General features: G+C 44.3%; 1 protein-coding gene across 2 annotated transcripts in view; it reads right to left on the bottom strand.

Annotated features, from left to right (window-relative positions):
- The window catches only part of IFT172 (intraflagellar transport 172), a 1,218,930-nt gene that overhangs the window by 900,265 nt on the left and 302,266 nt on the right, over positions 1 to 16,399 (bottom strand). For both annotated transcript variants that reach the window (XM_069605452.1, XM_069605451.1), the window contains exons 13-14: positions 15,094 to 15,197; positions 12,883 to 12,968 (exon numbers count right to left, since the gene is read on the bottom strand). In XM_069605452.1, the coding sequence (XP_069461553.1) occupies positions 12,883 to 12,968; positions 15,094 to 15,197 (190 nt within the window). The remainder of the gene's footprint in view (positions 1 to 12,882; positions 12,969 to 15,093; positions 15,198 to 16,399) is intronic.

Below are 16,399 nucleotides of genomic sequence, written 5' to 3'. Positions count from 1 at the left end.
GCCTTAAGTTGGCCCCCCGTCGCCGGGGCGCCCTCACAGGGCTTAGAAGACCGCTTAGAAGACCGCTCAGACTTCTTCTTCGCCTTTTCACCTGCTGTGCCCTTCTCCAGCCAGGAGGCGAGGCGGGAATGATGATCTTGTTTGGTCCGTTCCGAAAGGTTCTTGCAGAACGCACAGTCCTTCTCCACGTGCGTCTTGTCCTCATGAAGGCAGTAGAGACATTGCGAATGCTCGTCCTCCTTGAAAACGTTATATAATCCACATCCAGGGCACTTCCTGAACAGCTTGGATCCGGGCGTCGAGCTTCCCTTGTCCTGGGCCATGTCCGTTGAGGTAGGCCGCAGATCTTCCGGAATCCTCCAAGAAGTGTAAACTCGACGAAAACTTCACCCTGGAGGAGCGTAGAAGAATTCCAAAATGGGTCTCCGTTATCGGAAGTAGAAATGGTGGAGCTTGAGGCTTGATTAACCGAAAAAATGAGAAAATCTCCTGAAAAAGCGTGAAAACGCAGTAAAAAACTCGAGAGCTAAACACGAGGACTCCCAACACTTGAGCGTGCGGTAAAAATCTGAGGATGGCTGCCAGGGGCGGGGCTTAGGGAGAGGGCAGTCATTGGCTGGGGGCAGTATAGCCCAGAGATCAGTGATTGGTTTCTACTAAGAAAGACAGATCAGAAACGAAACTGATACTGATTTTTTCTTTACCGAGGATTCCCAGCCTGACGACGGGGAATATTCATGAGCATGTGAATCCATGCCAGACCCCATGCTGGAGAACAGCCTTTTACACTGGGTGGGTAGACTAATGTTATGTACACTCCCCGAAATATAGATGCAATTTCTTCTTGCCTACACTTAAATCACATGCACATAGCTTATGCTTTCACAACCCCACACTCATAAAGAGGGAACAAGTGAAGTGACTATGACCATATGAATGTTATTTGTCCAAGTAACATTTGTCTGATACCACGCTTGTTTTGATATTGAAGAATTGTTCAGGCTCTCAGGCAGTGGGTGCAGATAGAAATCCAATGAATACCAGAGATTGCTCTATTCCCCTCAACAGAGGCTTGTAAGGTAATGTGTACATGATAACTGTTATCCAAAGTCTTGCTTAACTTCAACAGTAAATCAAGCATGTATAGAAGTTTGCCCTTGCATAGCCGTTCTATTAATTGAACCAATAATGTCTTGCACTGTATTGTTGTTGTCCCATTCATGTCTGAAGGCATGTGCCTTGCACTGTTCAACCACAGCTCCTCCCTAGTGGAACTAAGGAGGAAGGCAAGGACATTTGGTAGTTAGTGAGCTTATTTACACCTTGGAGATTTAACAGAAGCATCAGTTGTTTCCTCCAAACAGCCTGCAACTACTCGCTCTGCCCTCTCGGTATCAGATGTGGTCCTGAGCACCTAACATTTGCAGAAGGGAATATGCCCCCATATCAGTAAGCTGAAGCATTCCCTGCATCTTTCCAATCCCTGAGAACTTTTAATTCTGGGGTTGTGACGAATTCTTGAATGTCATCCCTTCTTCCATGGGGCAGGGGGCACTTCTCATGTGGCCAGGGCGATGCAGCCACAGTCCAACAATCCCCCTGGGGGTGGTGCACCGCTAGAGGGTCACATGGGGAGGGAACACTCTCATGCGATGAGGGATGACACCCTAGGAGAGATGTTGTATATTTCTACAATGGTCCCAGCTCCTTCAGCCTCTTACCCTCTCCAGAGTTCTAGAATACTCCATACTTCTTGTATGGCAGCAAAGTAGAAGTTTGTCATCCCTTTAATCAACTGAGATGGAAAAAACAGACATCACACCCTGAAGAAAAGTACTGAGACAAACAAGATGGGCAGAGTCCAGAGGAGCACCCGCGGAACCGCAGTGAGCAGAACAGTCTATTCAATCTAGCTGAATGAACAATCAATTAAAAAGGAAAGAAGGACTTCCGACAAGGAGCAGTACTCCCTGGAGGAACAGCAAGGAAAAGCGCTGTGTCAGCCGGACAGGGGAGAAAGCCAGGATGCTCAGGAAGAAGCTGAGCGCTCCGGAGCCAGTCCAGAGACACAGGAAGGGACAGCAGGCTGGCGGAAGCAGACGCTAGGCGCCTCCGAGGCTTTGGAAGCGCAATGGCCTCCTGAAGGACGGTTGGTGCTGCAGAGACATTGCAGACCAAACAAAGCCGCCCTAACCACCACGAGCCCCATGGCTGACGGAGGAAGCTGGGAGAAGGCCGACACCCTTGCGAACCAAGCAAAAAGATACGAAAAGGGTCAGGGGAATGCTGGGAGCTCAAGAAACTGGTGGCAAGCAGAAGAGGGGGAGAAATATCTTGAACCCAAGGTCTGGGACTCTGACAAGCAGAAGAAGTCGTGGCAAGCAGGAATGGGAGGAAAATACACCGAATGTAGGGTCTGGGAACCTGATACAGGAAGAGGTGGTGGCAAGTGAAGAAGGGGGAGGATTATCCCGAACCTGTTGTCTATCAACCTGAAAGTAATATTGAAGAAACTTTTACATCCTTGATCATATATGGCAGTGCTTGGCAGGAGAGTAAACCAACCCTACCCAGAAAGATAAATACCGAAGACAGGGGAGTCTGGGACTTGCACCCATAACAGAAATACATCTGTTGCTCCATCTTCATAGTCACAGTACCTGGGATAAAAGGTGAACCAGGTTGGCTGTACAATAGGTATTACTTGGCAGGAGAGTAGGAGACCTGTTGAATCCAGGCAAGTCTGGGCCTTGCACCCATATAGGAATAACAGTTGTAACTCCTCTTCTTAGACACAGTATCAGGGAGAAGAGTGAACCCGGTTGGCCGTGTAAAAGGAAGAGAACCCTCGGGAAGGGAGACAACCCTTGGAATTGTGAACATTGTGGCAAAGCTGAGAGAAGGGAGATAATATCTTATTGCCTTAAGGAAGTGGAAGAGAAAATAAGGGAAATAAAGCATTTCCTCTTGGAACTTGTGAATATTGTGAGAACTCAAGAGAAGTGAAACAATCTCTTGACCGCTGTGGAACTTTGTTTTTGCACCATTTGGTACTTTGTGTTTAGAACTTTGAAAAGAACTGCAAAGGATCTGCTAAGAAGACAACTCCTTTGCACCTTTGTATTGAGTTGTTAGTGTGAGGACTAGAGTCAGGGTTTTGACTTGAAGGCAGACTCATTTTTATTTTGACATCCTGGTGCATCCATTTACTATTTGTGCTGAGGCTGGGAAGCTCCTCTTAGCGTTGGGGCTAGTGAGGCCGTTCCCTCCCGACCGTCTTTTCCTTTCAATTAAAGTCTGTAGCAACACAAATACCACCTTTGTGTCAATCTCTCACTATTCCACCCTCACAGGGTGTACACAAAATTCAAGATAAAGAATTCTATCAAAGGTAAATTAATCTCGGTCAACTTTTAAATAACCTCCAGGTGCGTTTGAGTAGCATCAACCAAGCCTTATTGATACTTAAACTACTATCTCAAACAATTCCCATTTTAAAACAATTAAGAGTATCTGAGTCGTGCTGCTTAGGGGCACTTTGCCCTTCCAAATATCTCAAACCTTTCTTATTATTCTGCACGTTGAGCATTTAAATATAAATCAAGATTATGTATTTATGGTTGACAATTTTTATTTCCAAACAATAACTCACTGATGTTTTCTTATAAATATCAACTTATCAACATACACTTTCTTCAATCCCCATATTTCATCAGCAAAAACAATATTGGGCCCTGTACGAAATCAATTTAGTACCTTAGTTATGTAAGATCCTTAACCTTTGGTAAAATAAATTAGAAAATAATAAATTCAATTTCTTATATTTTCTAATAAAAAATGCTTTGAAGTCGATCAGTTTCCAGCGTTATTTAACAAGTCCTCTTTCAGTAACTAATCTTCTCCACGAGTGTCTGTCCTGTCTTCCAGTCAAACAATTTAAACAGAAAAGAATGACTTTCTATCTCATTCATTGATCTCTCATTCTCTGCAATAATGAATTACAATGTCCTTCTATTTCTCTGTCACTTCGATATCTCTTACGTTCAGTTAAAAAACAGTCATTATTTTGAATCCAAGAAAAAGAGAGAAGTATCCTGCGGCATGTCCAACAGGTTGCCTGTGCGTTGAAATCGTTGCATTTAGAGAGCACAAAGAATACAACACATCCAATATCTGGTCTGAGAACTTACCATTCCCAAAAGAGAGAGCGAAAATGACTGAAGCGGAACACCAAGCTGGAACAAATGGACCATATGAAGACCACACACTCACATTACTACTTACATTAGCCTGTAATTCTTTGTGGCTAGATTTCCCTAAATAAAATGACGAAATTGAGTGAAACGCACACCTCTTTTGGGGTTGATATAGGGAGACGCAAGAAGCGTGCATCTTAACAAATTAAATAGAATTAGGGTTCCGGGGAGAAATTGCAGCTTTGACCCAATACGCGGCTACTGTGTACCAAAAAAAGAGTAGTGTCTTTATTGTTGGGCACTCCCGTCCACTGCACACCATTAATACTGAGGTAGGCTTGGACAAATCTTATGACAGCTGTAAGGAAGTGGCATCAAATTAAGACCGACACAAGTGATCACAGTTCAAGGATGTTTATCAGAAAGTAAGAAGGGGTGAGATAAACACCTAAGATAAACCTAACTCTAAGATAGGAGCAAGCTAAAACCATTAAATCATAATAATACAGTCCTAGTGGCGTCTAGTCAAATAAAAAATCCTATACTAAAAAAAACTATTGCCAATCCTTACCACTATGTTACAAAAGAGTGTGGGATAATGTTCACAAGAAAAGAAAGAAGTGTTCACAAAGCAATAATAAGTCAGGAGGCTATGGCGGGGGTCTCCCCCACGTTTTTAGCACTGGACAAGTCGGGACTAGTGAGCACAGCACACTCCTGGGCTTCTCCAGCACGAGGTTACAAGTCCTCTTCCAGTATCAGGGCCTTTCATGCTTTAGTCTCTTCTCATGCAAAGTCTATTGCTTCAGAGGGCCTAATGCGCCAAAACAATAAAACAAAAGTTCTTTCGGATACTCTTTCCGTGGGGTGAATATCTGTCACTCTTGGATCTCCCTCAGCCAGGCTCTGATCCTTCTCTCAATCATTAGTCTCCCTCAGTCGGGCTCAGACCAACCAGAGCACTTGCCGATTCAAACAGACTTCCAATGGGCGATTGTCTCCCTGGGTCACTCTGTTAGCCAACGACAAGTGCAGGCTTTTTACCATCACAGTTCGTACAGCGTTCCCCTCAGCCAGACGCCAACGCCTATTGGTAACAACAAAAATTCTGCAAGGTGTTAAGTACTTTCGGTTGTACAAAGGGTTTGACTTGACCTTTGTATGACCACCTCACCACCTTATAGCACAGCCTTCCCTATGGCCTCATCATTTTCAATACAATGGGCCTCATTACGACCCAGGCAGTCCGGAAATAACGGTGGCGGTAAACCCGCCGCCACCGTTTATTCCGGACCACCTGAGTCCGACCTCTGCAGGCGGGAGATGATGTTCCCGCCAGCTCTGACCTGGCGGGTTTAACACCTCCCGCATGCAGGCGGACGAGGAAACACCGGCAGCATTACGAGATGCTGCCGGTGTTTCCATGATCCCCATTTCCATCGAGTCCCATAGGACTCAATGGGAATGGGGATTTACACCATTCCGCCTCCGTGATTCCCGGAAAACCAGGGTTGTAATGCCCCGGTAATTCCGGGAATCACAGAGGCGGAATGGTAATACGAGTCCGGCGTTAACCAGGCGGTTTTACCGCCTGGTTAACGCCGGACTCGTAATGAGGCCCAATGTCTTTGTTCAGAAAAGAGAGTACCAGTCAGAGACCTTCGACTGAGCGCCCACGTGGTGCGGGACCACTCTGACTCTGGTACCAAGTTTGTTTACAGACTTACTTTGTCTACTTTTCTTCTTACGGCTGCCACTGCAACCTTGAGCTTAACACGAGCAGGTCTTACTATTAGGGCTTCCAACTCACTGGCTGTGTCGAACTCGCTCTGTTCTTTTCCTGCTGGGGTCAAGGACGGTACCTCGATGGCCACCACACTTCTCCGTCCTGGCAATCAGTGCGGGAGGGGATCATGTGCCATTGACATCTGTCGCACCACCTGTCAGCTGCGATTCCCGATCTCGCCTATCTGTTATCCGAGGCTTCGTGAAACGGGGCTAAAAAGGGCCAGCGCAACTCCCTCCTTGACGACCTATCAGGTCACGCCGCCTTTCTGCTCCGTTTGAACTGCCGTCCTGGAATGGCAGCTTCCTCGTGCGTTCCACTTTGCTCGGAGTGTACTCGTGTGCTCTGCCTTTGATCCCAATGGGGACGAGAACAGGTAGTCCGGTGTGTGTAGTTCTCGGTAATTGTCTGACTTTGCCTGACCCTTGTGTTGGGACATGTCAGGTAAACGGCTCGGGTATTAGTCCATTGTCGTTCATGCTGTGCAAAAGTATCCGTATCGGAAAGGGGGCGGGGGTTGAGTTTCAAAGTATCCTACCGGGCAGGATGGGGAAAAGGTGTCATAAGGAAGGCCTACCACGTCTCACCCTTCAGTTTCTCACTTCCACTCCCGGAGGACCCCTCACCCAGGTGATCCTCCCCCACTGGTCCACCCCCAGGAACTGGATCCAATAGTGGTGGCCGTGTCCTGGCCACCTGGATTAGAGATCACGGGGGAACTAGCGGGTGAGACACCTTCAGGTTTCTCACATACCCTTCCTCCATGCAATGTAGCCGCATCTGTTTCACAGGGGAACTGGGAAAGGAAGTCTACATTCCCCTGATCCTTACCTTCTCTGTGTTCCACAGTGAAACAGTTCTAGAAACCATCGAATGACACCATGGTTGGAGTTTTTGCGTTGGCTAATCCAAACTAAGGGAGAATGGTCTGTGACGAGTGTGAACTTTCTTCCCAAGAGGTAGTATCTGAGATAGATAATGGCCCACTTGATAGCCAAGTCCTTTAGTTCCAGCACAGAGTAATTATTTTCACATGGAAAAAGCTTGCGACTTGAAAATAAGATGGGATGTTCTAATCCGTCGCAAACTTGGGACACGACTGCTCCTAATCCTGTAAGGGAGGGGTCTGTTTGTAGTATGAACTCTTTAGAGAAATCTACTACATTTATGATTGGCTACTGACACAAGGTTCACTTTAAGGTGTTATAACATATGTCATCTTCTTCCGTCCAATGAAAGTTTTTGGAGTTCTGCATTTTTGAGTATCAGTTAATCTAAATGGTTTGTCCCAATAATTCAACATAAACCGTCGGTAATATCCTATTAAGCCTAAAAAGGCTCTAAGATCTCTTAGTTTTGGGTGTTGGTGTGTCTAGGACGGCTTTCACTTTCTTGCGTTGGGGCTGTACATTCCCATTTCCTACAAAGAAGCAGAGGTATTTCAAGGCTGATTGGGCCAACCTGCATTTAGATGGATTAGCAGTTAGGCCAGCTCCTATGATGACCTTCATAAAAGTATAAAGATGGAAGAGATAGTCGACCCAGGTTTTACTAATAATTACGTCAATATAAGCTACACAGAAATCGGAATAGGGTTGTAGAATTCTATCCATGAGGCGCTGGAAGGTGGCTGGCACACCATGTAAGCCGAAAGGAAGGACTTTGAATTGAAATAGTCCTAGGGGCGTTGAGAAAGCTGTTTTCTCCTTATCTGGCCCGTATACTGGAACTTGCCAGTACCTTTTTGTTAAGTCTAAGGTAATCTAAGGTAACTGGATCCAATAGCGATGGCTGTTTCCGGGCCACCTGGATGACAGATCCCCAGGAAATAGCGAGTGAGACACCTTCAGGTTTCTCACACAGTTAAGTGTAAGCTTGTTTAAAGTAATGGAACATTCTAGAATGCATAAGTAACCAGGCTATTCAATTGTACCTGACAAAGTGTGTTGGTTTTTTAAAGTAATTATACATAAACATGAAACATAAACAAAGTATTATTGAGATCTATGCATTTTGGGATTGAGGCCCTTCATCAAGAGCAACAAATCTTATATTTGATAAAGTAATTCTTCATATTTTGTGCTTCATGTATCTTAATACCTGCTTGAAACCAGGAAAAGTGGTACATTCTTCATAGATCGGTACCATTAGAGCAGTGCTGTGTTTGTAGTAGAATAAGGGTCCACAAGGTGTCCTTTCACTACAGGGGGCTTGACATATAGGTAATGAATTCAGCGGTCCACAAGGGACGTGTTTGGCATCTACATTGCATCACAAATACATCTATAGTTCGAGTATCCACATGGGTATCAACTTCAGAAGGTGGCTGTTTGGCATTCATTCTCAGTGGCGTTCCAGACTTCATCCTGTCCGTGGACACCTTGTGCCACATTCCTGATGCTCAATACGCACCACGTGAGGACCCTTTTTCGTGTCACACTGAGAATCAATGCCAAACAGCCACCTTATTCTACTACAAACACAGCACTGCTCTAACGGCACTAATCTATGAAGAATTGACCACGTTTCCTGGTTTCAAGCAGTGAGATTTACTTGTCACAAGATTTGACTGAGCCTACCTCAGTATTAATGCTGTGCAGGGGACGGGAGTATCCGCCAATTAGGAGATTACTCTTTTCTTGCTAAATAAAATGATTACCTAAATTAAAATTATTAAAAGATAAGGTCTTGGAATGTCACAAAGCACATATTTTCATGTCCACGACCACCCCTATGAATCTCAAGCAAAAGGCCTTGCCATGAGAGTGAAGAACAGATTAAGCTGATAAAAGGGAGGAAACGTTTGCCTGTGTGTTTCCTTTTATGACTTACTCAAGTAGGTAAAGCGCTGAACCTTCTGCTTCCTCAGGTGGATTGAGATAACTATTAAAACCATTGACAAGGCCCACTGTGAAGCAAGGAACACTTGCTGATCAGCAGAATGACGATGTGAAAATCTGCATGCAGCAGATACCTGTATGTGGGTGCTATGGCGATTACCACCAGTCAGGCATTTAACCTATTTGAATCCGGCCTTTCCAGAGCCCTCCCCATAACAGTGTTATCTGTCCACAGACTCCATGGAGTGCCCAGTGTCTGCAGCCTTTAGCCAATTTGAAACAATGCAAGACGACCGATATGAAGAGAGAGACTGTGACCGCATAGTGGGAAGAGACAGACTACGAATGGAGAAGTCATGAAATGGACAATCCAAAATGGCTTCCCCAGCTTTTCCAAAACATTGCTTTCTCTGGTAATTGGAGAGCAGTCAATTCACAAGGAATGTAGGAGGGAAGAGGAAGGGGATATACATACTAATCAGGCCTCAAGAGAACGGATATAAAAATAAGTTGGTGGTTACAAGGGAGTCCAGAGGGAGTCTCCGGAGTTCATCGCTGGAGAGAGACATACTGCTGGACCCACTCAGAGTGCAAAACCTTACAAAAGGAGACCAAGTAATATCAGATGAGCACCAGGTGTTAATAAAACCAGAGGCTGAAGAACCACCTCTTCTGTTGCTTGTCCAGCTGGTGTCAAAGCCAAGATGGCATGGTGATACCTCTGGGAACTGTTCAAGCCTTTAAAGACAAGAGGTTGGGTGCTTAACACTGCAAATTGTTAAAGTCACAGACAAAACCATGATGCCAGCGACGCCTCTGAGATTTTGAAAGCCGCTGGCAATGCCACAAGAATGTAAGGAAAGCTATGCCTCTAAGACTATGCTTTGTTCCAATACCACCAACGTGATGCTAGCCTTCTGAGAGGTTGTGCTTTGAGCTAATGCCATAAGAAACTGGTATCAATGCCACACGGGAATGATGGTAAGCATATGAGAGACTAGGCTACATTCCAAAGCTAAATGAAGTTGTCAGCACTTCTGACAAACATCAATCCATTTATTTTTGTAAATAAAGGACTGAAAGTTAGGTGCCTACTTTCCTGATCTAGCATCGTGTTCTTAGACAGCAAATCATCACAAGACACAGTCACAGAATTTGCACCGCAGCAACCCGTTGGGATTTCTGGACTGCAGATATTCATTCAGTCAGCTCAATACCAAGATACATGGAAATCCTTGCCCTTTTTTTAGATGGGATGTTATCTGGAATTAAAGCCACAATCTAGTTCTACCAATAGTAATCTTTCTATAGCCCATTGCAAATGTTGTTCCTTTAGCTCCGACATCACCAGGGGATCAGCAAACAACTCACAGCTAAAATATGGCTCCATTTGCGTATTGGATACAGAGGAAAATTAGGGCATTGAGTTTGACTCGGCCCATAGCACAGGGTTTCATGAATGATGTTAGAAGAATCAGCTCGTCTCAGGGCCATGTTCCTCTTTTCTTCACTCTCTCCCCTAAACAAATCTGCCCTCTCGGCAGAAGTCCCCGTCAGTCTCTGGGATTCTGAGTGCCTCACACTTGGTTCTTGCCAACTTGAGCAGTCTGTATTGAATTGGGGTGCACTTGACAGGATGGTGTGCTGGTTCAAATAGCTTGGGGAAGAGCCTGGCACTACAATCCCCAGTGCCCCGTCATCTAAGGTGCCAGACTCTTGTGCAGGTGTTGGACTCTGGGTTTTATAGGCTACTGCCCCCCTGTTGTGCAGCAGGCCGGGCACAGCTGGTAATTCGTCGAAGCGTTCACTTGCAGCCTAAGCCCCCTTCTCCACTACTGAATGATTCTACATTAGGCTTGAAACCCTGAAGAGGTTCCCTTTCTACACTTCACCTTGTTTTCCCTTCGCCCATCGCCTTTCCCCAGTTAACTTTCTCCTCCTCGCCTTCTTTCTTCTTGCTCCTCCTTCTCTCACATTCCCTCTTTCATGTCCTGTTATCCGGCACTTTCCTTTTCCCCAACTCTCTGCTTTTTCTGCTCTCGCTCTCTTTTCACTTTACGGACTCCCATCTCCCACACAGTCTACAAACCGTCCTCTCCTTTGATGGGGCTAGGGCATACAGGTGTGATTGCAGTTAGGACAAGCTGTGTGACTGGTCCATACACACATAGGCAAAAACATTGTCCGCTGTAAGCGTTTGGTCCATGTATTGAAACCCAAGACTGCCATTTTGTATTTACTTTCTGTGCATGTGCAAGGACAGCTGTGTTTGGGGTCCGAAGTTACTTAGTTGTGATCAAGGTAGATTGCTTCCAGTCTCGGGCAGCATCCTGGAAGAGCAAGCGCATGTGGTCTCAGGACCATTGGGTGAGCAGTGATTGCCAGATGCCACATTTCCACTAACCAGGACTCAGTCCCAGAATACCTGTGGATGCTCGAGCTTGATGTCCCGTCAACTTCATGTGTTTTAATCATCATGCTGCGACATTGCCCACACTTAAGACTGCCAAGAGCAGGGGTAAGGAAGTATGGTGGGTAATACAAACTAGGCTAAGGGTGGGCTGCTGAGCAGGGGGGACTCATTGCATACCTCTTACGGGACTAAACCCAGAGCAAGTGGTGGTCTCCAAGCCTATACCCCCGCCCAACCCTCTGGCTCTACCTAAGACCATCCATTAGCCCAAAACATGGGAATTTGGAAAAGCTGTTTATTATTTTATTTGTTGATTGTTTAAGACTATCAGACAAAATGTGGGCATACTATTGATGGTATTCTGTATGACAAACAGTAATTAGGGATGAAATCTCTTCCAATTCATAACAGATGTTCACTATATAAGACATGAGATCTAGTTCCTGGTCTACATTCTAATCGCAATAAGCATTCAACAAAAACATTAGATATGCTATCCAGGAATCCTATGGACAATAGTTTAAAAACCTACAATAATTTCTGAAATGGATCCAAGGATACAGCAGGTGAGGGTTGAGGGTTGGTTGAAAAGGATCTACCGATAAGAAAGTCAGCTTTATGCTTTTAATTATATTTCAGTTTTCTAAAGTGCAAAATGTCATCCAATCAGTTTCCATGGGCAGGCTAGGTCAAGGAGGCATACAAAAACTGGGAGGGAGTGCAGTGAAGGTGTCATAGTTAAGGACATGTTACACAACATTCCTGATTAACAGAAAGAATAAATACATGGACAATATATAGTCCAATTCTGATGGATGAGAGAAAGCCAAACTGATTTCCTTGATGTAAGAGGCAATAACATATAAACGTCCTGCTCAGCGAATAGGAACAACAGGTGGAGTTTGAGTGCAGGATAAAGGCTTGCGCTAGGCACCCTTAATTCTCATCCCACCTCATCTTCCACTGCTATGAGGAATACTGTGTGAACTTAACAGCTTCAAATCGGCCCATCAAACCAACCAGATAAGAAAAAGATGTTGCAAAGACACACAGCAAAAGAGGGATTCCTTAAGCTCTCAAAGCAGAGTCTGCTCTTGGAAGAACCGACACATGGGTTGGTGGGATCAGTGGGATACATTTTAAAACAAGAAGAGCCTTTAGCTACAATTCCTTACATCCACTAGATATTGGTTAGACTCCTGCAAGTCTGAACAAAGTTAGGTAATCACCCTCCAAATAGAGATATTCATAGTCATGCCAAGCAGCTTAGTCAAAGGCCAGGGATAAAACATTGTGCATGTGCTAGCAAAGGGGGTTCTATATGAAATTTCAGCTTTTTGAAGGCTACATATAAAAAAAGTCCTTAATTGTTGCTTCTAGATTAATGCAAAAGTAGTAGACTCATGATCAGGTAGGATGTCTCAGCACAACGCCCGATGCCTTTGGCGTGGTAACCATCTGTTCAATCTAGTAACTACTCATTGCAGCTGTAGTTTTTGTATGCATAAGGAGCTCACCAGTTTCGCCAAGAAAGGATCTATTTTGCTGTGTGCATATTCTAATCAATGAAACTCACTCGCATGAATGCCTCCATAATAATTACACATGTGCAAATGGCACTACTTTGAAAATGTGCATTGTGCTAACCTGTTGCTATGGTCTTCATGTCTATCAGGTAGGATAATTTCTTGCTTTCCTCCATCCCCTTCTGTTTCCTTTCATTCAGTCGTACACTGCAAAGTAAAAGGATTATTACATGAGAAAAATAAATATTGTATCAAGAGTACTTGATATGCATTCTTAACAACATAAGACCTTTAGTAAGAGTAAGGTGAACCCATAGGCCACTTATATGTATACTTTTTGAATATTTCGAAGAGGCTCCTTCGCTCATTGCCAAACCTCTCCTGGCAACGTCTTGAGGACCAAAAATGTCCTGGCACGATCAGCAGTTTCTGTGCAAGTGAAAGTTCTGAAGGAATGGCTTTGCCTGCCTCACCAATCTTTCATATAACTAACACTTGCTCTAGGTTTAACTACACTTAGGTTTTTCACTTGGCCCGACCGGCCTGTCTGTGGAAGCTACTCCCTCTTTCCCCCAAAACCTCCTGAACAAGCTCATTGGCGCGGTTAGATATTCTCAGATATGCCCAGTGGGTGGAATCTTTGAGGTCACGTCACTTAAATCACCAGCAGGCCACCGTTCTCACACAGAACCCCAGATTATGGACCATCAGAATCCTTGCCATGAGGGAATCCTCTTGAGATGTGCACTATGCCTGTAGAAAGTGGTCCTGCCCATTGCTGAAGAGGATGCAGACTCCTGCCCTCGCCAGCAACGTGCCTACAACCTTCACAATCCCATCCACTACCAAATAACAAAGACTGACTATGCCATAAGGATGATTAGTACCCTGCAGAGCCGTGGCTTCAGCCTCCCAGCCAAGGAGGAGGCTCAGAACGGGGACTTTACCACATGGTAAAACCCCCACTATGTGACTCCCCCCGGAGCTGGAGTCGGTCATCTTCCCCCGCCGGCTAACGGGTATGTGCTCCCCTGCACCCTGCGTCCCGATCCCCCACCCACGTTTCCACATGTTTAGCCCCCTCCGCCCCACTTACTTCCTGCTGCCTTCTCCCTCTCCTGCGACGGGAACAGTAGTGTTCCTGACATGTCCCCGAAGCGCGACTAGCCGCCATGGAAAGGGAGAAGAGACTCCATGCAGTTTTCTTTTCCCCGATCCATGGTGGCAATCTTATTTTGTAGTTTTTTAAGTTGAGAAACAGCGAACACGTTGTTTCTCAACTTTAAAAAAACCCACTATGAGTACTGCAGTACAATGTGCACGGGTACTAATAGCAATAGTACCCTTGCAGGCAATATTACCCTCGCTTCGCTCAGGCTTCTAACTGCCCTGGGGCATTACCGGGCCCGGTAATGGGCCCCCCCCGCCCCGCTCCGCTCAGGTAATATTTTTTGAATAATTATATTACCAACATGTCTAAAATAACATTGGATCTTTCAATGCAGGACATCCCTTTATCACTGTACAAGGATTTAGTGAGGTCATGTTGGACAGCCACATCACCTTGGCAGGGGTGCGGTTTGACATTTTTCTCAATAAGTTTAAAAAAGAGAATTGAAAGCTTTATCAGCAATTCAGAAGACACTACATGCTCAAGATAGGGGCTATGGAACTGCCATTTAAGGAGAGTAGGTTTTACATTTCTATATTTTGTACTGATATTAGTAAGAGCTAACTTTGATCATTATTTGTGTGGACAGGAAGTGAGTTGCCTTTATTCTTTACAAAAACTTGCACTTACTTTATTTACCTTTATATGGACCAGCTCTACATACATGCGACAATCCTGTAAATGTACACATGGTACAGACCTTGAAATACATGCAATTTTCAGAGCTCTATAGTTTACCCATGCCATGCATGTGTAGGTCACCCGGTCCTGTTAATTTCCTTTGAATTCTGGGACTTTTAGTCCTGAATTTAAAATGGGATAATCAAAACTACAAGTACGTAAAGAGCAAAGATTAAAATTAAAACTGTGCAACAAATTCATTCATGACATGTGGTAACTTGAGAATTCTGGTCACATCACTAAATTAGATTAAAATCTCAGTTTTGAAGCCAGCTTGCCTTTTGTTTAGTTGCATTTTCTAATTGATAAGAAGCCCACTTGGTAGGCTTCAGGGGCATTAGAATCACCTTAGACTGGGCTGTTGGTTGGAGAACAACTCTTAGCCTTTATTGTCATGGAAAAGCATAACAGGTCTGATCAGAGCAGTCTGTCCTGTCTGGAGAATCACACTGCCTTATTAAATCAGTCTCTGGAGCTCACCTGATCAGATGTGGATTCATAAATTCGGTGCGGACAGAGCCCAGGATTTCATTGTTTCCATATTCTACCAAAGTCAGCTCCCCCGCATTGAAGATCATGCACACCTATATGAGGAACGAGAAACACATATATTGCGTTAGATATTCTTATAGTGTAAACCTGCATCTGAGATGTGGGGAAGAACTCTGCATTACAGGAATAAACAGTACTTTGTAGAATAACTGTCAGAAATGGATGCGTCAGCCATGAGGTGGCGATGTCCGAGGGCTGACCAGGAAGCTTGAATCAAGAGGAATGCCAATTTAAACATGGCTACAGTCCTCCACACATGCCATGCAAGCATAGCAAAACTAACATATTTACAAGGGTTGTGGGGACATCATCAAACAGTACACAGACAACAGATTCAGAGGTCAAAATAAAATACTTTGCTAACTTAAATGTCAGGATGGAAAAAGGCCTAACTTGCCTGACAATAAAGTGAGATTGCCCTACCTAAATAAAACTAAGGAAAGTCTGAGTCAAAGAGTTCAAGTTAGGAATCGGTCTGTGTCCAAAACCTATACTTGCCCTCACAACTAAATCCATACAATGTGTAGGGATGTCAAAGTCAAAAGAAATAGTGTTCAACTTAAAAGTCTCTAGCTTCTTCAAGCTCACAGCTTACTTTCAGCTCCCATCCTCAAGTATAAAACAGATCCACAAAACAACTCAGTTACCTTTCCTGGACTCAATCAAGATTCAGGGCAGCCTTCCCCAAGCTTGAAGCACAATAGCTCAAACACAAAGGGACCTTGAGACTACGTTCCCACTCCAGAAAAATGTCTCAAAGGTTAAGGCTTGATTTTGTTGAGCACCACAATAAAAAAAAAAGGAAAGTATCTGTCTTCTTAATTTTAATTTCCACAGTTCAATTATTTCTGTTGCAAATGTTTCAGTTTTGTAGCTTTCACACAAGTTGGTATGAATGTTCCTTTCTGTTAATTACATTTTAAAGTTCCACTGTAAACAAGTTTCAACACCTGTGTTTTGTTTTATACTCTGAAGTTGCATTCACTCCAGAGCTCCACATACTTTAATGTAAGTGTTCTTTAAGGTTATATTCTTTTCTTTCTGTAGTCTTTGAAGTTGTATTCATTTCGAAATTCAACACACAGGGATTTGCTTACTGTTGCTATTGCATTCTCTTTTGGATTCACAATATCTTAGTTTTCATGGTTTATAAAGTTTTGTTTCAGTTCGGTATTTAATAATTACAGCATTCATGTGTAGTTCAATTTCACTTTATCCAATTTTTTTATAGTTG

Source organism: Ambystoma mexicanum, chromosome 4p (genome assembly GCF_040938575.1).
Source record: "Ambystoma mexicanum isolate Mex_15411 chromosome 4p, UKY_AmexF1_1, whole genome shotgun sequence".
NCBI lineage: Eukaryota > Metazoa > Chordata > Amphibia > Caudata > Ambystomatidae > Ambystoma > Ambystoma mexicanum.
Note: the sequence above shows the minus strand (reverse complement) of the source record. Positions and strands in the feature narration are given on the sequence as shown.